This window comes from Phodopus roborovskii, unplaced genomic scaffold (genome assembly GCF_943737965.1).
Source record: "Phodopus roborovskii unplaced genomic scaffold, PHOROB, whole genome shotgun sequence".
Taxonomy (NCBI): domain Eukaryota; kingdom Metazoa; phylum Chordata; class Mammalia; order Rodentia; family Cricetidae; genus Phodopus; species Phodopus roborovskii.
The window spans coordinates 11,146,373-11,172,581 of record NW_026126448.1 but is presented as its reverse complement, the minus strand read 5'-3'; the positions used below and the strand labels follow the sequence as shown (position 1 = coordinate 11,172,581).

At 38.6% G+C, this 26,209-nt stretch overlaps 1 protein-coding gene across 1 annotated transcript in view; it reads left to right on the top strand.

Annotated features, from left to right (window-relative positions):
• The window catches only part of LOC127225083 (zinc finger protein Rlf-like), a 63,365-nt gene extending 41,634 nt beyond the window's left edge, over positions 1-21,731 (top strand). Inside the window, exons 4-8 of the mRNA XM_051188342.1 lie at positions 10,961-11,115; positions 12,576-12,657; positions 15,488-15,620; positions 20,880-20,968; positions 21,598-21,731. Coding sequence (XP_051044299.1) covers positions 10,961-11,115; positions 12,576-12,657; positions 15,488-15,620; positions 20,880-20,920 — 411 coding nt within the window. The 3' untranslated portion in view covers positions 20,921-20,968; positions 21,598-21,731. The remainder of the gene's footprint in view (positions 1-10,960; positions 11,116-12,575; positions 12,658-15,487; positions 15,621-20,879; positions 20,969-21,597) is intronic.
• Positions 21,732-26,209: the final 4,478 nt, after the last annotated feature.

Genomic DNA, 26,209 nt, shown 5'->3' with positions numbered 1-26,209 from the left:
TTTTCTAACTGACCAAACATATATGCCTGAAAATCTGCCTTATTATACTTTGGAAATAATTTAGCACATACTTTAACAAAAATGCAGTACATGGGGCCTTTATTAAGTCGTATGTCTAGTAGAAGAGGTAAACATTAAGCAGATGTTCATGTTACATTTGCAGTACAGAAATAGTGTTTGATGGCCAAGTGTTTTTGTTTATCTACTTTCCAACCAGCTTGTCCTTAGGGAACAAGAGCATAAGTAAAGTAACTCCCATTGGGGCTGTGGATGTAGCTCAGCCATAAAACACTCGCCAGAGCATGCTAGACTTCCCAAATTCTATCACACAAACCAGGCATTCTGGTTTTGTGCTTTTTACAATGACTTCTTAAATATTACTCTTCTTTCTTGACCTGGAATTGCTATGTAGACCAGGCTTGACTATGAACATGCAGTAATTTTGCCCATGCTTTCAAATTCCTGAGATTACATAATTGTTCTCTTTTTTTTTTTTTTTTACCCCCAGGTTAAATCTTACTTGTATGTATGTATGTATGTATGTATGTATGTATGTATGTATGTATGTATGTATGTATGTATAGGTCTTTTTGCCTGCATGTCTGTTCACAAATGTGTGTACTTCCCAAAGAGGCCAGAGGAGGGTGTCAGATTCCCTGGAAGTGGAATTTGTGAATTGCCATGTGGGTGCTGGAAATTGAATCTGGGTCCTGGAAGAGCATCCAGTGCTCTTAATCACTGAGCTATCTTTCCGGTTGCTTGCTTTTTTGCCTTTTTTTTTTTTTTTTTTTTACTTTATGTAAGTAAAATCATAAAATCTGTTTGGCCTCTTTTGGTGTAATTATTTTGAAATTCATGTATAAATATTCATGTGTAGATAAATAGTAGATAAATACTATAATTTTAATATTCAACTGTTGATACATATTGGGTGTTTTCCAGTTTGTGGGTACTATAAATTGAACTGCTATGAGCATTCTCTGTTGTTTGTGTGGACTAATGCTTTTTTCCTTTCTTGGGTGTAATAGGTGGATCCCTTGGCAGGTTATATATCATTTTATACTCCCATCAACAAAGTATGAAGTCTGTTTTTTACTTCATGATAGACACTTGGCACCTCTACTTTTTAAACTGTCACCACTCTAAAGTTAATGGTAGCTTGATGAAACTCCAATTTGCATTTCCCTTATGGGTTATGTTTAATATTTTTTTTCTAGTGCTTATTTTTACAATCTATATGGTCCAGTGTCTGTTCGGGTCTTTGGCATTTTAAAAGATTGGTTGGTTTTTGTTTTGTTTTCATACTATTGAGATTTGAAAACGGGTCTGTATGTGTGTTTCTAGATAAAAGCTCTTTGTTAGATAAAGATTTTTTTTTTTTTTTTTCCCTCGAGACAGGGTTGCTTTGGAGCCTGTCCTGGAACTAGCTCTGTAGATCAGGCTGTACTCGAAGTCACAGAGATTCACCTGCCTCTGCCTCCTGAGTGCTGGGACTAAAGGTGTGCACCACCAACGCCTGGCTTAAATTAAGATTTTCTTCTCCTTTTGCCTATTTTACTTACTTCAAAGAACATAGGTTCTTAGTTTTGTTTAAGTTCAATTTTCCACTTTTCCTGTCTAAAGAAAGCCTCCCCCTTAAGAACATTAAGATAACCTTCTGTGCTTCCCCTCAGAGATGTTATAGTTTTTAGGTTTTAGAATTCAGGTATATGGTCCATTTAAATTAATTTTTATATTTTGTGTAACTCATGGGTGGATATTACTTTTGTAAAAAAATTAGTTTCTAATTAAACATTATTTGTTGAAACATCCTTTTTCTGTTGAGCTGGTTTTGTGCCTTGTGAAAGTCAGTAGTCATGTGTAAGGCTACATTTCTGGATTCTGTATCATTCTATTTGCCTGCTTTACTGCCAATAACACACTTACTTTGCTCTTTTGAAACAATATATTATGAAAGTGATATTGCACATAAAAACAGGAAGAGTGGTACTTGCTAAGGGTTGGAGAGTATAGAGAATATGGAGGTTGGTTTGGTTTTTCAAGACAGGGCTTCTCTGGATAGACGAGGCTGGCCTCGAACTCAGAGCTAGGCCTGCCCTCTTCCTCTGCCTCTTGTTGCTCAATTTGGAGTTCTTTCTATTTCTAAACCTTTCAATATTCCAAGTTCTGTGGGTAAGTGCTAGTGACTATAGAAGCAGTGTGGATGTACTTGGCACTATAGAGCTGTCGGTGTAAGCTTGTGCAGGTGATTGCTCAGTGGAACACTTATCAACAGGAATGAGGCCCAGGGTTTCATCTGTAGCACTGCCAGACAAAACAAAAGAATCCTAGAGCGTTGTCTTTAAAAAATAAAAAATGATGGAACTTGGGCTAGAGAGATGACCCCATGTTTAAGATGGGGCAGAGATCAGCTTTCAAACAGCCAAAAAGCATGTCTTTTCCCCCTACACAGTTAGGATTATAATGCTTTTATCATATGTGGGAATCTGGAATTTAAAAATACCCACTTTTACTGCTAGGGTTGTAACTCAACTGGTATTTGCTGAGTGTGCAAGAATTCTTGGGTTCTATTCCTAGACTCCATTAACCAGGCTGGATGTCATAAGTCTGTAATCTCAGCATTTGGAAGGTGGAGACAGAAAGGAAGATCATACATTAAAGATCATTGCCAGCTAGGCAGTGGTGGCACATGCCTTTATCCAGCACTCAGAAAGCAGAGGCAGGCAGTCTTTGAGTTCCAGGCCAGCCTGGTCTAGAGTGAGCTCCAAGACAGCCAGAGCTGTTACACATTGAAATCATGTCTGAAAAAAGCCAAAAGGTGTCCCATGGGACTCATTCTAAAGAAAGAAAAGTAAAACTCATTGCAGCAAATTAAACAAATATTGTAGATTAGTCTTTTTAGTGATGACTCACTAATGTAGAATTGGACAGTTATTTGCATTTGTCTCCCCAGGAGCCCCATTTTTCTCTAGAATCTTGAGGCTCATAGTTGAATAACTGATCCTTTTAATTTATTTAACCTTTTTTGTTTGTTTGTTTTGGTTTTTGAGACAGACAGGTTTTCTCTGTGTAGCCTTGTGGTGGTGAAGAGATAGATAGCTAGCTGGGCACAAGCCTATTATCTCACCCCTTCAGAGGCAGAGTAGAAAGAAGGATCAGGAATTCAAGGCTAGCCCAGGCTGCATTATACCCTGTCTCAAAAAATAAAGAACAAACAGCAGAAATACAATAAAAAGATTGTAAGCCAAATAAGCAAAATAACCATGTTTTCCCATTAAGCTGATCTTTTGTCTATGCAAAAAACACACCTCTTACCTCAAAGGGATAGTTTGTTCTGGAGCCAAATATGAGTGGCAGTGGTCTGGGAGCATGGATTCATGCTACCGCCAATGCTTTGTTCCATTGTAGAGGTGGTTACATGAGACTTGGGTTACAGAACAAAGAAAGGCATTTACCAAATTTGTTGCTGAGGACCACAGGTTCCAGCAAAGTAAAATGGGGCCTGGATTGTTATGGTTTAAATGCTGTCTGACATTCTTAGCTCTTGCAGAGTGGGTAGGCACTGGTAGTTTGCCAAAAGTACATTTTAAAGGCTTTGATTGTCACTGGATGGATGTTAGGTCAGACAGACATGGTGGTGGGCAGCCTTGTATGATAGCTCTCCACTATCTTATCCTGAAGATAGGAATGTAAATTGGAATTAATTTTCTAGAGAGAATCCAATATTGTGTAAAGCCTTAGAAGTTACGGAGGCAGAAATCCTATTTATAGTTCATTCTAAGAAAATAGTCATGGGGCCACCAAATTCCAGTAGATAATTTCAATCTTGTGGTCACTAAACAAAAACAAAAAGATAAGGATGTGGGAAAGGTCATGGCAATGATGGGAGATAGAGACTGTAGGTGGAGTGCCTTAAGTATAACATTAAGATAAGTTCCCCTTAGACATAATGTAATGCTATATACAATGAATGTTGCAGTTAAGAGACTAGGGCAGGATGTGATAGTAGACATCTGTAATCCCAGCATTTAGACTGAAGCAGGGAGATTGTGAGTTTGAGTCCAACCTGGACTCACATACTGAGTTTCAGGGCCTGCCTTGGTTATATGATGAGACCCTGTTTCAAAAAATCAAAAGTTAGAAACTATGATGTCCTTAAATGAAATTAGTTTCTGTACAAGGTTGTGCAACATGGAGAACAGGGAAAATCTACAGTGTGGCTAGAGATATATACCTCAATGGAAGAGGGCTCTAGCATACCACACTGAGTGGTGGTCACTCAGCAGAAATAAAAATGAAGTCAATGGAAGCCCTGCAAAATAAAGAGTATCAGCATAAAATGCTTCACTTTATACATTGAAGAAACTCCCAAACTTGCCTGTTAACCGTGATCTGTTTCTGGGTGGTATTTAAGCATTATGGAAAAAAAATTGTGTATTTAAAGACATACTACTATTACGGCAAAAGCAAGAGGCATTTTAAAACTGAAAACCAGATGAAGCTAGAAAGCATATTTTTGATCCATGACAGGATCACTATCTAAAATAGTCTGGGGAGATGAGTATGGTGGATGGAATCCAGTGACACATCAGGGTGTGGATGAAGAAGTATAGATGGATGGATAGTAAGTAAGCCACATTTCTGAACTCAAAAAGCAGTTATAACTAATGTCCTGAGTAGGAGTTGGGTCACAGTAGCAGTACAGATACAAGACAGGACTTTTATTTACTTTAGCTACTTCCTGAGTTGGAGCAGCCACCTCTTCTCTTCCTGGTCAGGTTCATGTAGACTGTTTAGCTCTCATTGCTAATTGATGTTTAAGTCTCAGTACTAATCATCTACCTTTTACTGGAAAACTTTGTCCTCTGCTTCAGCGATTATATTCAATTGCTGACTCCCCCTAGAAGCTTACCCTTTACAGTATAATTCCATCACTCAGATTTAGAATTTTACTTATTTTTTTCAAGAAAAGATTTCTTTGTGTAGCTGTAGCTGTCCTGAAATTCATTCAGGCTGGCCTCGGATTCAAAGATCTGTCAGCCTCTGCCTCCAGAGTGCTGACATTAAAGGTATATATACCACCACCCAGGTGGATTTAGAATTGTATTTCATGTGTCAAGACATTTAAATCAGAACAAGATATTTTGTTATGTGCAAAATTTAAAATAATCCATAAACTTAAAAAAAAAATCCTATTGCCCTAGGATGTTCAGTTTTCGTAGTCAGCAGTGATCTTTTCAGTTTTGTAATGAACCACACACTTGTGGTTGGTTGGTTGGTTTGTGGGGATGGGAGGGTGGGTTGATGAGTAGGGTCTTCTACAGCTGTCTAAGAATAACCTTGGACTCCTAATCTTCCTGTCACCACCTCTCAAGTGTTGGGACATTGGGCCAGTTAACCTTGTGGATCAAAACCCAGAGTCGTGTGCATGCTAGCTAGGCACACATTCTACCTAAGCTGAGCTACTTCCCTGACAATCACAGCATTGCAGAATATTGGATGTCACTCAGCTCTATTGCTGGAAAGCTTTTCCCAGAAGCGGTGACTTTAGGATGGGAGGTGGGTGTGGCACACTCTTGGGAGGAGAGCTAGATTATGACCACATCACAGTGGCTGCAAATACTAAATCAAGGTAGTCCATTAGAGGGAAAGTCAGAATTCAGAAATAAACTTTTATGAAAGTAGTAGAGATGTGTTCTGAGACGACATGAGGAATAGTGAGTGATAAAGGATGTGCTTTGGAGCCAGCTGACTGGTTCAGATTATCTGTTCAACATTTACACAGTGGACAACTCAAGGCATGAAATTTGCTTTCTTGTTTTTAAAAAATGAGCTGATGGCCAGGGATGTATGTAGATCAGTGGCCAAAGTGACAAGTAAGTCTCCCCCTCTGGTCCTCGTTGACCCCCCCCCCAATTGAAAAAAAAATCTGTAGAGTCTGGATGTAGTTCAGTCTGTAAAGTGCTTGCCTACTGTGTGTGAAACCCTGAATTTGCCCCCTCCCTAATCCAGTAGTACATAAAACAGGCCTATAGACCCATAATCTCAACATTTAGGTTGAACCAACTGGATTAGAAATTCAAAATCATCCTTGCCTAAATGGGAAGTTTGAGGCTGGCTAGAGAACCTATCAGTACTTTTTAAAAATAAGTTTTAAGAGGTAACAATGTGGAAAGTGTGAGTTGGGTGCAAGTAGCAGCACAAGGTGCAAGAGTTAGGGTTTTAATTAGTCACTTCCTCATTGTAAGCAGGCAGCTGCTAGCGAGGGCCTAGCATGCTGTTGTACTCAGCAGCACAACACACACGCGTACACACACACACACCAATTTTTGAGACAGGGTTTCTTTGGAGGCCTGGTTATACTAGAATGAACTATGTAGGTCAGGCTGGCCTTGATCAGAGATCCACCTGCCCCTGCCTCTCATGTGCTTCATTCTGGGATTTTGGGATTCTTCACATAATCTGTATTCTTTACCCTGGTGATGCTATCTATCTGTGTTCTTATTTCCATCTGTGCCAGAGAATCCAGTGGCTTAAGTGCACAGACAGACTGTAGAGATTTGGTCCAGCCTTAGGCTTGTCTCCCATCCCCACTGTGTGGCATACTTCTGAACAAAAATCTTTTTTTTTTCCTGTTTTAAAATTTGTATTTTATGATTATGGCTGTTTGGTTTGCATACAAGTCTGTGGCTGGTACATGAAGAGGTCAGAAGAAGGTATGAGATCTCTTGGGACTGGAGTTACAGATGTCTTGTGGATACTGGGAATTGAACCTGGGTCCTCCATGACAGCCAGAGTTACATAACAGAGACTATCTCATGATAGAAAGTACTATGTACTCTTAATGGGCACTTAATGTGGCTGAGCCATTTCTGATGGCTCTGAGCCATCTCTGCAGATCCAACATCACCAGTTTTTAATTTGTTCTCTATTCACAAAAACTATGAACATTGTGATTCAAAGCTGGACATCCCGTTGTCTCTCTTATAATCTTAAGAGACTGCCATCATACAATCCCTTGTTGACTAAAAACATTGTCATGTGACTCCTGACTGTAAAAGGGTGAAAGCCCTTAGAAAAGTGCCTATTCTATACTACATGCCCAATATTTAACTATTACTTTCTGTGGGGGAAATTAGTACTAAAATTGGAATGCATGCATCCCTTTCGTAAAATGTGACCATCTGGAAATTATTCCCTCTTGATATATCATTTTATAGAATAAAATGTAAAGATGGCAGAAAACTAGCCCACAATCCTATAACCATTGCATCTAGCTGTGTTAGCATTTTTTTAGTTCTGTGTTTGTGGTCTTTTTATTGCATTGATTCTTTAATGTACAAATATGTTGCATTCATAGTACACTCCGAGAGTTGGAGATTATTTAGATCTGCAGAAGGGAGCTGTTGGAGCAATTCAGATGAAAGTATTGGGGACTTAGAATAAGTACTGGATACTGGTGTGGTGGGTGGGCTGAGTTATTTTTTGAGCTAGAATCAACAAACTTTGGTGTGATGGTTTCAACATTAATTTTGGTTTGGATTTCTGAAAAGAGGCAGAGGAAATAAAAGCAAAGAGGGTGTAGTTTCTGGGGGAGATGTTTGGTTTTGTACATGTTGGGGTTTGGGACTTGAATAAGCCATTCAGATGAAAATATTTAATAGGGGTTTGAATTAAATAGCAAGGGTTTGAGGTAGCTTTCTGATGGTGATCTTGAATAAGAGCACCCTGTAAGAGAATTTAAATAGTTAAATATGGTGTCTAAATAATTAGGTATGTTACTCTTTCAAACTTACCTCGTTTCCTTGTTTGTGAAATAAATGAGTTTATTGACACAAAGAAGACATCTCATTAATTTGATCTCTGTAGAATGTCACTGAACTCAAAAGGTTCATATTTATCATTGTTTACCAGCTTTGTTAAGAAAAGAACAGGAAAACTCTGTTTTTGTTTTTTGAGACATGGTTTCTCTGTGTAGCCTTGGCTGTCCTGGAGCTTGCTTTATAGACCAAGCGGGCCTAGAACTCACAGATCCACCTGCCTCCTCCCTCCCTCCCGAGTGCTGAGGCTAAAATGCATGAACCATCACCCCCAGCAAGGAAAGTTTTCTTAAATGCTTCTGATGGGGTTTTGTTTATATTTTGATAAATATAATTCATCCATCCTAATCTTGCATTAAAAGCAGTGATAAAACTTTGGGAGTATAACTTAGTGGTAGAGAGTTTACTTACCAAGTACAAGACTCTTCAGTCTCTGATAGCACCCCAAAAAAGTAAATGAATAGCAAAAACTAGTGACAATTGTTTAAGGAAATATTGAAATGTCAAGCATGATCCTAGTGGGTATATTAAGGAGACCCCATTATTTAACATATGGGGGAGGTATGGATTTAGGAATATAAAAATAGAAATCAAGAATCTGGGGAGATGGCTTAGCACTTAAGAGCATATACTGTTATAGAGGACCTGAATTCTCAGCATCCACATTGATTGGCTCACAAGGGATGCAGGTTCAGATGTGTGTGGCCTCCTTTGCCACCTGCACTCAAGGTGTACCCAAATGCACTTTTTAAAAATAAAATGGAATGCCAGCCATAAGGACTCAGGCCTTTAACCCCAGTGCTCACAGGCAGAGGCAAGTGGATCCCTGTGAATTTAAGGTCAACCAAAGCTATATATTGAAACCTTGTGTCAAACAAAGTAAAACACATCTTTAAAAATAAGTAAAAGTCAGCACAACAAAAACAAATCCCAAGTCTTGGATATTTAAGCGAGAAACTTGGCCCGTGGCTATAGTTTAGTGGGTAGAGTGCCAGTCTGATTTGCTTGATCTCTAGCACTCAAGGTAGACAAGGTCAGCTTAGGCCACATGAGATCCTGTTTTTGTGAGGGGAGGGGAAGAGATGATTTGATTAAATGATACATTACTTTTCTGAAAATACAGAAGGCCATTTAGTTTTTGCTTAGTGGCCCATTTAAATGCAGCATTTTACTATATGCAGTATGATGATTTATTACATATCTTTAGAGGGTTTCTTGGTTCGTTTTTTTCTTTTTCTTTTTCTTTTTTTAATTAACAGATTAAAAAGATCACTATAGGGGCTGGAGAGATGGCTCAGTGATTAAGAGCACTGGCTGCTCTTCAGAGACCCTGAGTCCAATTCCCAGCAACCATATGATGGCTCACAACCATCTGTAATGAGATCTGGTACCCACTTCTGGCCTGCAGGCATACATGAAGACAGAACATTGTGCATAATAAATAAATAAATAAATAAATAAATATCAGTAGCGATCTTTTGTTGTTGTTTTAAGGTGGGCTGTCATGTAACCTAGGCTGCCCTAAGACTGCAAAGTCAAAGATCATGTTTAACTCTTGACCCTCTTGTAAAAACTCTGGGTATTATAGCCCATCCAGCTCAGAAATGGATCTTAATGTGAACACTAAAGTGTAGAAAGTTTGGAATACTGTATTATTAGTGTATTTCTTTGTAGCGTTTAAAAATTGTGTGTGTGTGTGTGTGTGTGTGTGTGTGGTGTCATCGGGTTTGGTAGTCAGTGTCATTAACTGTTAGCCATTTTACTAGCCCTATTTGTAGTTCTTTAGACAGAAAATTCCAAGACAATAAGTTAACAAATTATTCTCAGGGCAAAAACTTCAAGTAACATAGAATTCCCTAATAACCTGCCTTCTGAAAATAAGATTTAGCTATATGAGTAGTCTTAACTAAAAACCTAATTTTATTAGGAGCTTTACAGACCAATTAGAATATGTTCCCTAGAGGGAAAATGGTATCCTGCTTATGTGAGGCTATGAACATAAAGTCACATGAGGTTTTTTTGGTTTTGGTTTTTTGAGATAGGGTTTCTCTGTAACATCTCTGACTGCCCTTGAACTTGCTTTGTAGACCTAGCTGGCCTCCAACTCACAATGATACCCCTGCCTCTGTCTCCCTGAGTGTGCTGGGATTAAAGGCATCCACCACCACCCAGCTTGTTTTTGGTTTTGAGACAAGTTCTGTCTATGTAGTCCTGGCTATCCTGGAACTCATTATGTAGGCCAGGCTCTCAAACTGAGCAAGATCTTCCTGCCCCTGCCCCAAAGCGGGAATTAAAGGTGTGCACCGAGATGCCCAGCCTCACATCATTTGGTGTCTTAAAGATGTGTGTAGATTGCAAGAGTAAGCAAGAACACTTCATTCAAAAGCAAGATAGTGTAGCTCAGGATTTGAGTGACAATGGGCCATGTGAGTTAAAGATACTCTAGTGCCTCAGGTTATTTCCTGGGGCTTTGGTTATAAGGTGCAAGGGGAAGGAGGGACTGATTATTAGGGGTCATACTTTGGGTTGTTCTCTGTTTGGGTTGACAGACTTGAGTTGTCCCTTCTGATGATGTCTCTGACTTTAATTATATATAGTGTGATTATGATTAGGCATAAGATGGTAAATAGGGAATTCTCTCTAAAAGTTCAACTCAGGACAATTTGCCTAGTTGTTCATACCCCCAAAACAGATGTCAGCCAGATCAGCTACCTTTCTCTATCATGGATATATCTAGGAGTATATCTGAATAGTAATTGTCTACAAAGGGGGAGGAAAAACTTACTTTGTTATTAGGGATAGGGTGTCCATGTAGCAACCCTCGTTTTCCTCTTCAGTTTAATGTTGTATTAACCAAACTTGCTACTTGTAATTCTGCATGTATAGGGATACCCAGCTCAGGATTATGGCTTTACTCCTCAGATTTTGTCTTGTCAAAAGATCCATTCTGTATCCCAATAACTCCATGGGGATTATTCATTATTTAGAATCCTCTAAACAAACCGGTACCTAAAAGTGTTTGACATTGTATAAGCACATGTTATGAAAGAAGGAACAAATAGTGCTTTTGAGTGCAAAGAATCAATTTGTTTTGTTTTTATTTGAAAAATGATGTAAAATGATTATTTTTTTTTTTTTAGACCTTACTGCAATATGCAAGCAACAAGAATGCATCAGAACACATTGTGTATCTTCTGGAGGTATACCGCCTTGCTATCCAAAGCTTTGCCAGTGCACGTCCATTTTTAACTACTGAATGTGAAGATGTTCTCCTAGTGCTTGGCAGATTAGTCCTGTAAGTTTAAGCACTTAAATACTTACTTGTGAATTGAGTGACTTCTCTTTATTGTAGCACTGTTTATTCTGCGAAAGTACCTGTTTCTTTTGCTCTGAACTTAACTCCTAATTTTCCAGGAGATAAAGTCCACGTGAAGCTTCAGCTAAACAAAATCTTTTGCCGTCTTTAGGGTCTCTTTTCTTACTCAGGCTTATACTATAAACCTGATCCATTTCCCTTATAGATTGTGTTAAACAGTTTACTGTGACCGTAACCAAATGCCAGAGAAAACAACTTAGGAGAGAAGGGTTGTTTTGGCTCAGTTTCAGGGGTTTTAGTCTATCTTGAGGAGGAGGCCTGGCCAAGCAAAGCTGTTCTCACCCTGAAGCAAGAAGCAGAGAGGATGCCCACAGGTGAATGGACTCCATTATTGTCCTTTAATCCACTTGGACCTCAGCCTGTAGACAGTTCTGCTCACCTCATGTCAGTCTCCTCTTAGCTAGTCTTCTGTGGAAATGCTCTCACAGGCATGTCCTGCCTATCATGTAGGAATTTCAATCTTATCAATCAAGTTGGCAATCAGAATTAATTATCACAGGATCTGGAAAGGGTTATCTAAAATCCATAGTCACTTAGCTATTTTAATAGGTTGCCTAATAACAGACAAAATTACACCATTAACATCAACAGCTGATCTGGTGTAAGCTGGTGTTGTCTATTTAAATTTTGCATTGTTGAATGAAATGCATGCTAGTCAGATTAATCTGTTATTTCTGTTTAGCCCTACCAGTTTGTATTCTGTTCACCACAGCTAATCTCTGATATCGTACTTTTGTGGAAGATTAACATTTCCCTTTTAATCCCATTGTTCTCATTAACACTTTCCGCTTCTTGCCACTTGATACCAATTTCTTCAGGCAAAGTAATTATTCTGTATAATTTAGGGCAGTTGTGCTGGATTGATGTTTTGAGTTGCTCTGTTTGACATTTTTCTGAGTCTTTTAAAATCCCTTCCTGTTCTTCTTCCTGTGTCTGGGTAGTGGTTAGAGAAGAAAGGAGAAACACTGTTACTTCCTTTTTAGAAGTGAAGCAATCACTTTGCTGATCATTCTGCTCCTTCTTTCTGCAAGTGATGGAAACTGACATGGGTGACAGACTACTTCTTTTTATCACTTTGTCAACTAAGTTCATAATATTCCCAGATCTCAATCTTCTTGGTCTATCGGTATGGGTAAGCTTCCCATACAGAGTAACATTGTTTGGAATATGATGTATTAAAACAATAATGTAAACATAAAGCATTATAGTTTTTCCTCTGGTTTTAATACTTAAAAAGCCAGTAGAACAATTTCAAGGAAAAATTTAGAGTTTTACATATTTAAAGTAATTTGAATAATTATAAGTCTTACATATTACTTTCATGTTGTATTTAATTATTACTTTAACCTTATATACTTACATACTTATTTGTATTATAGGAGTTGTTTTGAATTACTACTTTCAGTGCCTGAAAGTGAACTGCCTTGTGAAGTCTGGGTACCATTCCTTCAGTCTCTTCAGGTGAGTTGCCCAAGACATTGATTTGCTTATTCTCAGCAAAATAAACTTTGAAACATAGAACAAAAACAAGCTAATTACATATTCATGCAGTTAAGATTACTAAATAAAATGTTCATATTGTTCATAACACACTTATGTCTTGCCAATCAATATATCTCTAAATCAGTCAGTCTAATAGTCATGGATTCTGTTCATGTATTATGCTTGTAGGACGGTGAACTGATTAGAAAATGGCGAGTGTTCTGCCCAGCAACAAGTATCAAATGGTTGTTAGGGTAGAATTCAGAAGGTATTTAAAAATCCATTTAGGAACTAGGGAGATGCTTTAGCGTAATGCTCCTGCCTTACAAGCATGAGGACCTGAGTTTGGATCCCCAGAACCTGTGTAAAAAGCCAGGTGTGGTGCCACAGGCCTGTCATTCCGGATGTCAAGATGGGAAACAGGAAGGACAATCCCTAGAGCTAGTGTCTACCTAGCCTATTTGGCAAAGTGCAAGGCATCTTGAACAAAGGAAGTTGGTAAAATGCCTGAAGAACAACACCAAGATGTTGAAAGTGGGCACACACACACACACACACACACACACACACACACACACACACACTAAATAATAGCAGTCATTTAATTACATGTCACTAATTGAGGGTCCCTGCTTTGTATTTTACTTAAATATTTTATATCCCTTAATTAAGTAAACTTTATAATGTGAAGTTTATTGAGTCCCCATTTACAAACAAAGAGGCATACATAGGAAACTTAGCTTGCCCAGAGGAATCTTCAGATTTAGAACTTTAACGGATTGATTTAGGACACACATTTCAAAGTAGCTTGGACCTGCTTCATATGGGCATAGGTAAAGATTCACCTATTAAAAACATACTTCAGAATATAAGAATTTATTTCCTCTGGGGTACATACTACAAAATGAAATGATTATATTTCTCCTTGGGGAGAAGAGAATTCAACCTTGTGACAATCCTACGCTAGCCTCCTGAGTCCTGCTGGAATTACAGGCGTGTAACTGTGCCCAGCTGAACCCATGCATTTTTGTCTTGAGGCTTTGAGGCCCCAGTAGTTTGGTCCTGACGTATTGCATTGTAGAAGGAAGGGTAAATAATTTTGATTCTTTTAATGCTGTTAGTATTTTATTATATCTTCCCTTTATAGAACACTTTTCATAAGCTTCTTTATGTTCTTAGATTGTTTGCCTGAGTAAAATAAGTGCCCCTTCCCCAGTATAAAATTTTAGTAGTTGTCAGTCGCACGGGATATATTTTTGAATCTGTGTTCAGTATAAAAAAATAATGAAATAACAATGCAGATAAATAAATGGCTTAGTCCATGTTGATATCTGAAAGATAAAAAAAAAATGAGGTTTTTTTTTTTGTTCTTTTGTATTTTATGTGACAAGTAGGCAAGGTAGTACTTGGCATTCTGGATAAACCCTTTAAACTTTTTTAAAAAAATAATTTCTTTTTTTTGCATTGGTGTTTTGAGTGGACGTATACCTGTGTGAGGATCTCCTAGAACTGGAGTTACAGTTGTGGGCTACTGTGTGTGTGCTAGGAATTGAACCCAGTCCTGTGGAAGAGCAGCCAGTGCTCTTAGCCGCTGAGCCATCTCTCCAGCCCCAGCTTTGAACTTTTGATCTTCTTTTCTCACCTCCTAACTGCTCTGATTTCTAGGCATGCCACCATCCCTGACTTTTTGGTTTGTGCTGTTTCATGCTCCATCCTCACCCAGGATAAGAATTTGTGTCAGTGAAGGCCTCAGAGCCAGCTACTGTTTATTACAGTGTGTTATGGTAGACATAGTAGGTCCAGTGACCTGACAAGAAATTCTGAAATTTTTACTTGTCTTCACTGCAAAGTAAATATCTGTACTGTGTTTAGAACAAAGAAATCTGAAGATCTGTCAAGCTGTTAAAGGAAAATTGATGTGTTAAATTATGCTAAAATGATATTAAATAATTACAAATTAAATATTGATATTAGTAAACCATTATTGGAAGCCCCCCCTTTTTTTTCTGAGATAAAGTTTTATGTGGCCCAGGCTAGCCTTAAACTCTTGATGTTCCTGCCACATCACTTCTTAATGATCGCTAGACATGCACCACTTTCCCCTTAGCCAGCTTGGACCTCCCTCCATCCCTCCCTCCTTCTGTCCCTCCCTCCTCCCTCCCTTCCTTCCAAGACTAGATTTCACTATGTAGAACTCCAGGCCTAGAACTCGAGGTGCCTGCTTCTGCCTCTTTAATCTGAACTTAAAGGTATGTGCTACCATTCCTAGTAGCAGTTAATTTTTTTTGAAAACCACTAATAAACAAGACCTTATGACATAAAGAAACAAGAATTTAAATAGTTGGGAATCAAGGGTGGCACTGAAGTTCACCAGGAGAATACTTACATAGCATGCATGAGCAACCCCTCATGTCGTACATCAGTTATTGCCATTGCAGTAACTATTTTTGTTTGCAAGTGTATGCTACTTGTATGAATACTAAACAGGCCTTTAAATGAAAGCTGTATCAATGGTCTTAAAAATAGGTCTGCTACAGCAAATAATTCCTGGTCATCTTAATTAGTATGACATTTCAGGTAATCAATTCAGGCATAATAAATTGATTGTGATAATAATAATTTTACATGGGAAATTCATGAGAACATTTTAAATATATTTTTAACTTGGTTAAAAATATCCCAGTAGGAAAGCACAAACTTCAATAACCGCCCCCACTCAAGTCCTTTTCATTTTCTTGATACTTAACTAGATTGAGAAGGCAAAGTTTTGTTACTAGATTCTCTTTTAAATATGTTGCTTTTGTTTTAGGAGTCACATGATGCATTATTGGAATTTGGGAATAATAATCTACAAATATTAGTTCATGTTACAAAAGAAGGAGTGTGGAAAAACCCTGTTCTTCTTAAAATTCTCTCTCAACAGCTGGTAGAAACAGAGGAAGGTAAGTCTTAAAAACTTCATTGACCATATCTAGTTCTAAGAGAATTGAAATTAGTTTATGTATTTAAACTTTTTGTTTTTGTTTGGTTGGTTAGTTGGTTGGTTTAGGGGTTTTTGTTTGTTTGGTTTTTTTTTTTGTTTGTTTGTTTGTTTTTGGCTTTTTTTTGAGTAATAAAAAATGGTTAATAAGTATGTTTGTAGTGATGTATACTTCGATCCCAGCACTCTGGAGATGGAGGCGGGAGGATTAGTCCAAGATAAGCCTCTGTTAGCACTGTCAGAGAACCTGCTTCAAACAAAATAATGATTATGTTGGGTACTTTACTTTTCCCCTAAGAATTCTTAGACTGTATGTCTTTGCACTAGTTTTCTTATTTCAGGCTGTCACGTTGAGTAATGATGCTCATACACAGTCCCAGAGATAAAGGGGATTATTACTTTTTAGAGTAACAGCAGATTTCAGAATAATATCCCAGTTAGCTAACACTGCATTAAGTGTGACTACTGTATTCTTATTGTTTAGGCCTTTTTATATGGCAAGAAACTTGCATAAGGGTTTTCTCCCCTTTCTAAAATAATTTTTGATTTATATTTGGGTGGGTATGCATGCTGTAGCATGTGTGTGAAGTTCAGAAAACAGCTCTATGGGCTAACTTCCTCTTCCCACTTCCATTCTGGGGAATCTTACCTCAGTTGGCCAGGCCATCTTGCCAGCCCTGGGGTATTTAGCTTTTCTGTTGGCCGAGTCCTTTGATTACTTGTTTGGAGAAAATAATCTCCCATTGTAAATGTAGGCAATGGAGAGTAACAAAACATGTTTATTATCAGTAAGAACTGCTAGGGATCATATACTGCTTGACTATGGGGTGTAGAAATTTTATGTGTAAGTGTACTCACACAGTCGCCATTCACAGTGGCCTGTTGCAGTCAAGACCAATAGTGAATATGAAGTGCTTGAGGTTGGTACTGACGGGCACAGTACAGAATTTTGTTTTACACTAAACTTTTCTAGTAAGTAGGAGTACATTTTAACTATAGTAATTATAGCATAAAATACATAAACTAAAAACATGATTTAATAATCATTTCCAAGTGCCATGTATTTCCTAATTTTAATTTTATTTAGTGTGCTTTTTATGAAATTGTCAATGTGGTAGGTCTGCTTATATCAGCATCATCACAGAGTAATGCATTGCATCACAGATTCACAGTATTCCTATGCTACATTGCCACTAAATGGCAAGAAATTTTTTTAATATTTATTTTTATTTTATGTGTGGAGCATTTTGCCTCAAAGTTACAGAGATCTGCCTGCCTCTGCCTCCCAAGTGCTGAGAGTAAAGGTGTGTGCCACCACTGCCCACCTGGATTTTTTTTTTTAATGCGTATGAATGTTTTGCCTGCATATTGTACATATAAATGGACCACATGTGTGCCTGGTGCCTAGCGAAATCAATTAAGAACTTTGTATACCTCTGGAACTAGAGTTAGGAATGATTGTGGGTGCTGGGAATCTAACGCAAGTCCTCTGTAAGAGCAACAAGTGCTTTTAAACACTGAGTCATCTCTCCAACCCTTTTCATTATAATCTTAACAAAACTTACAGGGTCTCACTATGTAGTCCTGGCTAGCCTAGAACTCCTAGTGTAAACCAGTCTGGCCTTGTACTCATAGAATTCTGGAATTAAATTTTGTTTTGAATTCAAAAGGTCTATAAGCATTTTTACTTGCTGACCAAGTGTAATGCCCATATTTCAAATCCTAAAACCCATATAAAGGTGAAAGGAGAGAACCAACTTCATGAAATTGTCCTCTGACTTTCACATAGACATCTACACACAGCACTCACATGCTGGTAAATCGGAAAAATGAGAGTAGAATAGTTTATTCTGAAGTCTGTAAGTGCTGGTTGTCTCCTGTCAATGTCCCAAGTATTCAGGTTACAAGCCTGTAGCACATTGTCTAACTAAGAGTTCGTTTTGTTTTTTCTTTTTTTAAGATTGAGGTTTTTTAAAAATTATGTGTGTGTGTGTGTGTGTGTGTGTGTGTGTGTGTGTGTGTGTGTGTGGATGTGTTGTGTGTAAGTACAGTGTGCAAGAAGACCAGAATCATTGGGTTCACCTGGAGCTAGAGTTATAGTTGTGAACTATCTGAAGTGAGTTCTGGGAATTAGCCCTTGGTCCTCTGGAAGAACAGTATGTGCTCTTAACCACTGAGCCACCTCCCCAGCCTTAAGAATTCCTTTTAAATTAAACCTTAAATGTGATTATTTTCAGATGATAAGTTTAGATAGGTGAAGTATCATTGTGTCAGTAACTTTACTTTGGCTTTCCAGCACCTGTGGCTAGGGAGCAAACCTAGGGCCTTGCCCATAATTGGCAAGTGCGTCACAGTATGTGTAGAGTTAAGAGACAACTTTATTAAATACTGAAACACATGGATACACAATCCTCATGTTGTCATCACTAGGCATGAACCAGTATCTTGGACACGCAAGATAAATGCTGTTGAGATGCCTTTCCAACCCCTAGATTTCCTTTCAACAAATACATGTATTGACAAATATTTAAGAAAGGAAAAGAAGCTAGCCATGGTGGAGCACACTAATCCCAGTATTAAAAAGCTGAGGCAGGTGGATTGACCTTTGCCTTAAGACAGGCGGGATCTTGAATTGAGCTGGAAGAACAGCAGTGCTGGCTGGCAGGCCAGCAGAGCTCCAGAGCTCCACCTGTTTCCAAATCTCAGTGGTGGGGTTACTTGCATATGCCCACCTTTTATGTGAATTCTGTATCAAGCTCAAATCCTCAGACCTTCAGAGCAAGTGGCTTTTGTCCAGTGAGCATCTCTCTAGTCCTTGAAAAGTTTTTTTGTTTTTTTTTTTAATTTTTTTTCTGTGTATTGTTTTGCCTGCGTGTATGTCTGTATGAGGGCATCGGATCTCCTGGAACTGGAGTTACAGACAGTTGTGAGTTTCCATGTGGTGCTGGACCTCTGGAAGAACATCTAGTGCACTTAACTGGGGAGCCGTCTCTCCAGCCCCCTTAAGTGATTTTTAAGGGCAAGGCCGAGCTGTGTTAAAATTAACAAGAGGGAGGCCAGGTGGTAGTGGCACATACCTTTAGTCCCAGCACTTGGGAGGCAGAGGCAGGTGGACTCTATGAGTTCGAGGCCAGCCTGGTCTACAGAGAAACCCTGTGTTGAAAAACAAAACAAAACAAAACCCCTTATTCTACATTTACAGGGAAATCTTAGGGTGGTAAGAGGTGAAAAGTACTGTGCAGACTTAGCAGTGCTATGGGCTTAAAGGAAGCATTCCTGTTATCAGGTGTGTTGCCTTCTGTGGGATTCATAAGCTGCTCATAGCCTTGGAAGACAGGTAGAGCAGGGTCTCCTGTTAGGCAGAGTACGGTGAGAGGGCAATCACGAGAAGAGTTTTAAAGAACCACAAGGTCAAAGTAACTCAGTGGCTCCCAGAGGAAAGGGAGAATGTTTCATAGTTTTGTTTTGTTTTTTGAATAATTGACATAACATTACTGAAAACAGTAAAGAACTATTGATAGGGAGAGCTGTGGATTTTAATGACTATGACTCTAAAATGGAAAAGGCTATGGGCAATGTGATGTTTTTCCTCCATGAATTTTGACTTTGGCTTCATTTTGTAGAATTTAAAACAGACTAAAATCCAAGTTCTGCCTGCTAAATCTAAAGTATTCAGAGTCAGAACTCTGAAGTAGTTTAATGTGGATATAAACTTCTGGAGAATCGTTTGGCAGTATGGGCAAGAACTATTGAACAAATTAACCTAGTAATTCTACTTCTTTGGACTTTGGGGTTTTGTTTGTTTGTTTTGTTGTTTTTGTTTTTTACTACCCTCTTTGGCGAAATGACCCATGCACAACCTTGTGAGTTGCATCATTACTAATGACTGCTAAAGATTAGAGCTACTTGTAAATGGGTCAGTAGGGAATCTTTGAGGTGAGTGATAGTACATCCACCATAGTGAGATGTCATTTGGTTGGTAACAATAGTGAGGCAAGTCAAAGGGATTGGTGGTAGAATGAGCTAGATCATGTACTTAGTTGGTCAAGAAAGGGATCATTTCTGGAAGGGTATAAAAAAAGTTGAAAAGAATTATTTTTCTGAGAGGAAAACTAGAGCACCAATGTCAAAATAAGAGTTTTGTTTTGTTAAAAATGAATCTTGCTGTCTAAAGAGATGACTCAGTGATTAGGAGCACTTATTGCTCTCAGAGGAGTTAGATTTGCTTACCAGCACATATAGCTCTCTGTAACCTCCAGATACTCACATGGTATACATTTAAATACATAAATATGCAAAAATATGGAACAATCTTGTACCAGCCAAGGTGTATGCCTTTAATCCCAGCACCCATGAGACAGAGGCAGGTGCATCTCTATGAGTACAAGGCCAGCCTGGTCTACATAGCAAGCTCTTGAGCCAGCCAGAACTGCATAGAAAAGCCCTGTCTCAAAAAAAGAAAAAAAAAAAAAAAAAAAAAAGACTGTCCTGTAGTACATGCAGGCTGTCCTTGGAAGTGTTACTCTTCATCCGGCTCCCATGCTAGGATAACAGGCACTACCACTGTGCCCAGCCTTGACAATAATTTTAGTGGTGTGTATATACATATTATGCATACATATATAGATAGTGAGTTACCTTATTTTTAAAAAGTAATTTAAAAACCGGGGGGACTACAGTGGGATGGGGGTTGTTTGAAAAAAAAAAAAAAACTAAAGAAATGGTGGCATTCACTTTTAATCTCAACAAAGGCAAGTGGGTCTCTGGTTTGGTTTACATAACAGTGTTCCAGGCTAGCCAGGGATATACAGTGAGGCCCTGCATCAAAAATTTTTCTAAAGAGTCCTATCTCCAGACCTATAAAATCAAACTGTACATTTAAATAAGCTTCCTGGGTGTCTTAGAAGACATTTTCAAGTCTGTAAAACTGTCTTGGATTAATCACCTAAAGCAGTCATTTAGGTAATGCAGGGGAATGTCACAGACTTGTTGAACAGCTTTGCAAAGTTGAAGCCTTGGCTGAGCACTTTAAGTTAGTGCTCTGAGCATTTTTCCAAAGTGTGTATTAAACCAGGAACATATATTTTACAAGGGACTAATATTCATAAAAGGGTTCTCTGGTCAAATCAGCTTGGGAAACACTGAACTAAATATACATGAACAGTTTTATTCATTGCAGGACTGTTCAGAGATTTGACCAAGGAATCCTTTTTTTTTCTAGGACTATCTCTCAGGTCTTTTGGTCGGTGGAACACACTTTGAGAAATGCCTGGTTTAGAGGAAACAGCACCACTGGCTTTGGAATCCTTGGCAAGTTACCTAACTTCTCTGAATGTTAATTTTTCTAACCTTAATCTGTGGATATTACTTGCCTTGGTGGTGGTGTGAAGAATAAACAAGAGGTATATGAGAACATTTAGCTTAAAATGTGGCACCTTACACTCATCCATTTGGTAATGGTTAATATTGTGTAAGACACCTGTTACATTTTCTTGAACTTACTTACACTTAAGGTTTATTTCACTATTCTTTACTGAACTTATCAGAAAGTGAGCGGGGGAGTTGATTAAATAATTTTAAAATATTGACAGTTTCGTTAAAAAAAATTTGTTCAGAATAAAACTAATTTTTATGGGAATTGTTAGCTTTATTTTCTCTTGCCTCTGTTAGAGGAGTATAGTGACTAGAATGAACACTCATTTACAGCAACTCAGAGTTTAGTCACAAGGCAACTAGAGGTGGATGTAGGCAGGAGAATCAGGAATCAAAGGTCATCCTCAGCTGTATAGTGAGCTTGAGGGTAGCCTGAGCTCCATCAAACTGTCTCAGAAGGAAAAAAAAAAAAAGGGCAAAAGCAGCAAAAGAAAGATGATAGTGTCATCACCACTCAGGCATGTGGTATATTATCACACTATTGCATTTTTTTTCCTCTTTTCTAGTTAACAAATTGATTGCACAAGAAGGACCTTCCTTTCTTCAAATGCGAATCAAACATTTGTTGAAATCTAACTGCATCCCCCAAGCCACTGCTTTATCAAAACTGTGTGCAGAGTCTAAAGAACTTTCACAGGTGTCATGTTTTCAGCAAGCCTATGTCACATGTTTATGTTCCATGCTTCCCAGTGAAGAGGCTATTCAGGAGGTGAGTACATTAGGTAACTATTCAGTCTTGCTACAGTTGTGATGTGTTAGTACAGACATTTCATCATTTGTTTCCCCTCGTCAGAATGAAAGCCAGGATTCACCTTTTAGGCTATGAAAAAATTGTGCTTTAGCTGTATGTGTAACTGTTGCTCAGATTAAATGTGAAGTTAGTTATGGGTATAGGGGGTTTTCTAAAGTGATAAAGAATGTACAAAGTTAAGTGTTAACTAAGATTAAGTCCCACTCTCCTTGGATTATCTCTTCACCTGCTGTTTATTACTTTCCCAAATCCAGCAAAAATTAGTACTGTAAGAAGAAAAGCTACTTTCACATCTGAGGATTTCAGAGTAGACCATCATCACTCAAACACTTGTAAACATCATTTATATATTTTTCTGTTTAGAACCATCTAATAATTTTCCATTTTCCACAATAATAAATCCAGAAGCTGTCATTCTATTTGATGGCCAATGTCTGTTTTTTCTATCTTTCACAACTTAATGCTCACTGCTCTTTAGCTACCTTTGTCTCTGCAGTTTAAGAGCAAGCCAAGTTTCCTCTTGCTGTAAAGCTTTGTATTTGCAAGTCACCCTGCTTGGCTTACCTCTTGTCTCATATTACCATATCAAAGAGGCCTTCCCCATGGTCCCTTGTAAAGTAATGCCCTAGAGACTGCTTAGATGGCTAGCTGGTGGGCGGAGGCACTTGCCTCTCCATTGACATTTCATCTTTGGATCTCATGTGGTAGAAGGAGAGAACCAACTTCTTCTAAAAGTTGTCTTCTGACCTCCACATATGTTCCAGGCTGCATGAATGTACACACACATACACGCGCGCGTTACAAAGAAATTTTCAATAAAATGATGCCCATGTATTTCCTCTTCTACTCTGTTTTGAGTAAATATCTGCTATAATGCAGTGCTGTAAAACCAGTTTCTCAGCGGGGCGGTGGTGGTGCACACCTTTAACCCCAGCACTTGGAGGCAGAGGCAAGCAGATCTCTGTGAGTTTGAGACCAGCCTGGTCTACAAGAGTTAGTTCCAGGACAGCCTCCAAAACCACAGGAAAACCCTGTCTCCAAAAACCAGCCAACCAACCAAACAAACAAACAAAAAGCTCCCCCCAAAACCAGTTTTTCTTTGTTTGGATCAGTAGTTATTTGAAATGACTAACCCATCCTGTGGCTCTGGTCTGTTGTGAGAGGCTTGTCAGCTACATTGTTGAAATTTAAGGTACTTCCTACCAGATTGACTCCTGTAGCCTTTCCTTCCATCCTGACTCCCATTAACCTTCCTGCCAACTTCCTGGGGTTTTTGTTAATTGTCTTTTTCTTTTTTAAAAAAGCATTTACATGCTCTTTATTCTGGAATGTTTTTTAGCAATATCCCAGTGGGAGCAGTGTAACCTGTAATACTAAAATTCCATAGTCACTTGTATTTGGGAAGATTGTCTGATGTCTAGTATGTGAATAGTGACAGTGTTGGTCATCTTTGTTTTGAGATATGTTCCTAGCCAGTGTCCCATATATCATGCAAAGATGAAACAGCTATTTGGTTCTGTGGACACCTGAATGTAATTTTCCAAATGGAAAGTGACTCGTTGACTGTTTACATGTTTTAATTTATTAGGCATTGTGGTCTTGAAGAAATCAAAGGCCTAACTACTTCACACCATCTGCCTTGTTATACACTCAACTTTAAAAATAATTATAGGAATTTACTGAGCATTGTTCATCCTAAGTGCTATGTTGTATGTGTGCGCCCCCCCACCATCTTTAAAATGTTTTTGGAAAGTTTATTTGTGTGTGTAGGGGGGCGGGGAGATGTATGTATGAGTACATTTGAGCATGGCCAGGCAGTCTAGCCTAATTGTTGAGTTACCAACCACAAGAGACCCAGACTCAAAAGAGATGGGTCGAGCTCATGAGAATGACATCCAAAGTTATTCTCCGGCCTATGCATGCATGCACGCACATGCACACACCATAGACACTATAAATACAGAGTCTATAGTGAGACTTCTTTGAATCTAACATGCGATACTATTGAGAAGACAAGATACTGTGCCTTCCTGTAATTGGCAAGAAGATTTCAAGTTCAAGGCCAGCTTGGACTATATAGCAAGAAACTGTCTTGAGATAGAGGAAAGAGGAGCATTGTCGTGTACATATAGATAATTGTCTACATATATTTGTTTGTTTACAGTATTAAGTTCAGGCACTGACCTGATATCATCTGCAATATTTTGTATTCAGGAAACATAAATTAAGAAACAGCCATTAATCTTGGTATTTGAGACTTGCCAGAAGAATTCAGAAGCAGCAGCAAAAAGTTTAACCTTAGATTTGATTCTTCCCCATCCTGTAACAACTTTATTTTAACCTTGACCATAATTATTTTGAGACAGGGTTTTTCTGTAGTTTTGGAGCTTAAGCTGTCCTTAAACTCATAGAAATCCACCTGCCTCTGCCTACCAAGTACTGGGATTAAAGGTGTGTGCCACCATCACCTGGCCCCTTGATCATGATTTAAACCTACTTTGTTTCTAGCATTGTATTGGGCATTGGAAAATATTGAAGTTTATATAGCATGTTTGCCAGAAACAGTTATAAAGAAAAATGCTAAATAATATTAGGCTACTGCTGTGTTTAGTACAAAAGTAGATTTGAAAACTGTGCTTGTGAATGCTATTTTAAAACCCTTATTAGGAAGCCTGGGTTGGACCTTGAAGTAAGGATAGATGAATGGGGAGCTATGTTAAGGACAACTGTCTGGTAGCAAGACATAGTAATTATTGTACTTTCAGTAACTCACTAGAGAACACTTTGTGTGAGCCAAAGCATGTGTGTTAAGGTCTTGTGAGAAGTAAGATCTATTGGTTGGGAAAAGGAGAGTTCTCAGCTGTGAATGAGTGGTTTATAAACAAGTGATATGGTGGCTACCATGATATTTTAGGAAAACTTGAAAGAGTAGTGTATTGGAGTTAGGGCAAGAGGTTGTGAAAAACATCAGCACTCACTGACAGGGTAGAAATAAGGGATTATATACAGATCTGATTTCAAGATACTCAAAATAATAGTATGTGGTAGTGCACACTATAATCCTAGCACTCTGGAGTTTGAGATCAGTGTGGCCTTCATAACGAGACACCCTCCTTAGGTTAGGAGTAGGACTGGGGAGATGGCTGAGAATATGAGTTCAGTCCCCAGAACACAGGTTTTTGTTTTGTTTTTAAATGCTGAATTGTCTTAGGGTTTCTATTGCTGTGAAGAGACACCACGACCACAGCAACTCTTAATAAGAAATAATGTTTAATTGGGCTGGTTTATAGTTTCAAAAGTTTAGTACATTATCATCATGGCAGGAAACTTGGTGGCAGGAAGGCAAGCATGGTGCTGGAGAAGGAGCCAAGAGTTCTATATCTGGACCCACAGGCAACAAGAAGAAAGTGAGACATCTGAAACCTTTTCCATGAAGGCCATACCTCTTAATAGTGCCACTTTCCCACCTTCTAAGGGGCCTGTGGGAGCCTTTTTTTTTTTTTTTTTTTTTTTTTTTTTTTCTTTTTTTTCTCTCATTCAAACCACCACATGGATATTAGTGCACATTTATAATCCTTGCACTGGGGGAGTGGAGACAGGTGGATTCCTGGGGTTTGCTGGCTAGCCACGCAAGTTCCAGGCCAGAATAGAAAGAGTCTCAGAAAAAAAGTAGTGCTTGAGGAATGATATTGAGGGAGTGTTCTCTGGCCTTCCCTATGCCTGCGTGTACCCAAAAGAGGTACATAAAGCTTTGAGACTTAAGGATGATGGCCCTGTGTTGCTGCCCACTAAGATGCCAGAGACATGGAGGGGCCAAGAAGGTATGGGAAGACAGGTCTGTGGTGGTGGTTTTAATGGTGTTGCAGCTGAACCTTGGACTGTGCACATGTTCAAGATTATACACTTAGCTGTTAACTTTGTTTTATCTGTGATCTTTCCTGGTTTATTAATAGCAAGTTATGGAGCTAGGTTATAACTCTGGTACGAGTCTTTGCCCAGCATTGCTGTGCTAAGTTAAACAACCAAGTAAGTGAACAGGGTTTTTCCTGGAGTTACTTAATGGTTCCTTTTGCTAGTTGCTGGGTTTACAGGGTACTACTGTGGGAAATGGGTTTGCTACTGCTCTACAACATAAGATTGGCAGACTGCTTAATGAAGGGATATGTCTGAAAAAAATATGCCATTAGGTAGTTTGATCTTTCTTTGTATCATCATTGTAGTGTAGCTACATAATCTGGATGACAGTAACATACTACGCACATAGGCTATTTAGCAGTTGCTATCATATATGCAATCTGATTAAAACATTATATGGCATGTGACTGTACCTGTTTTGTGTTTGTTTACCTCAGATAGCGTTGACCACT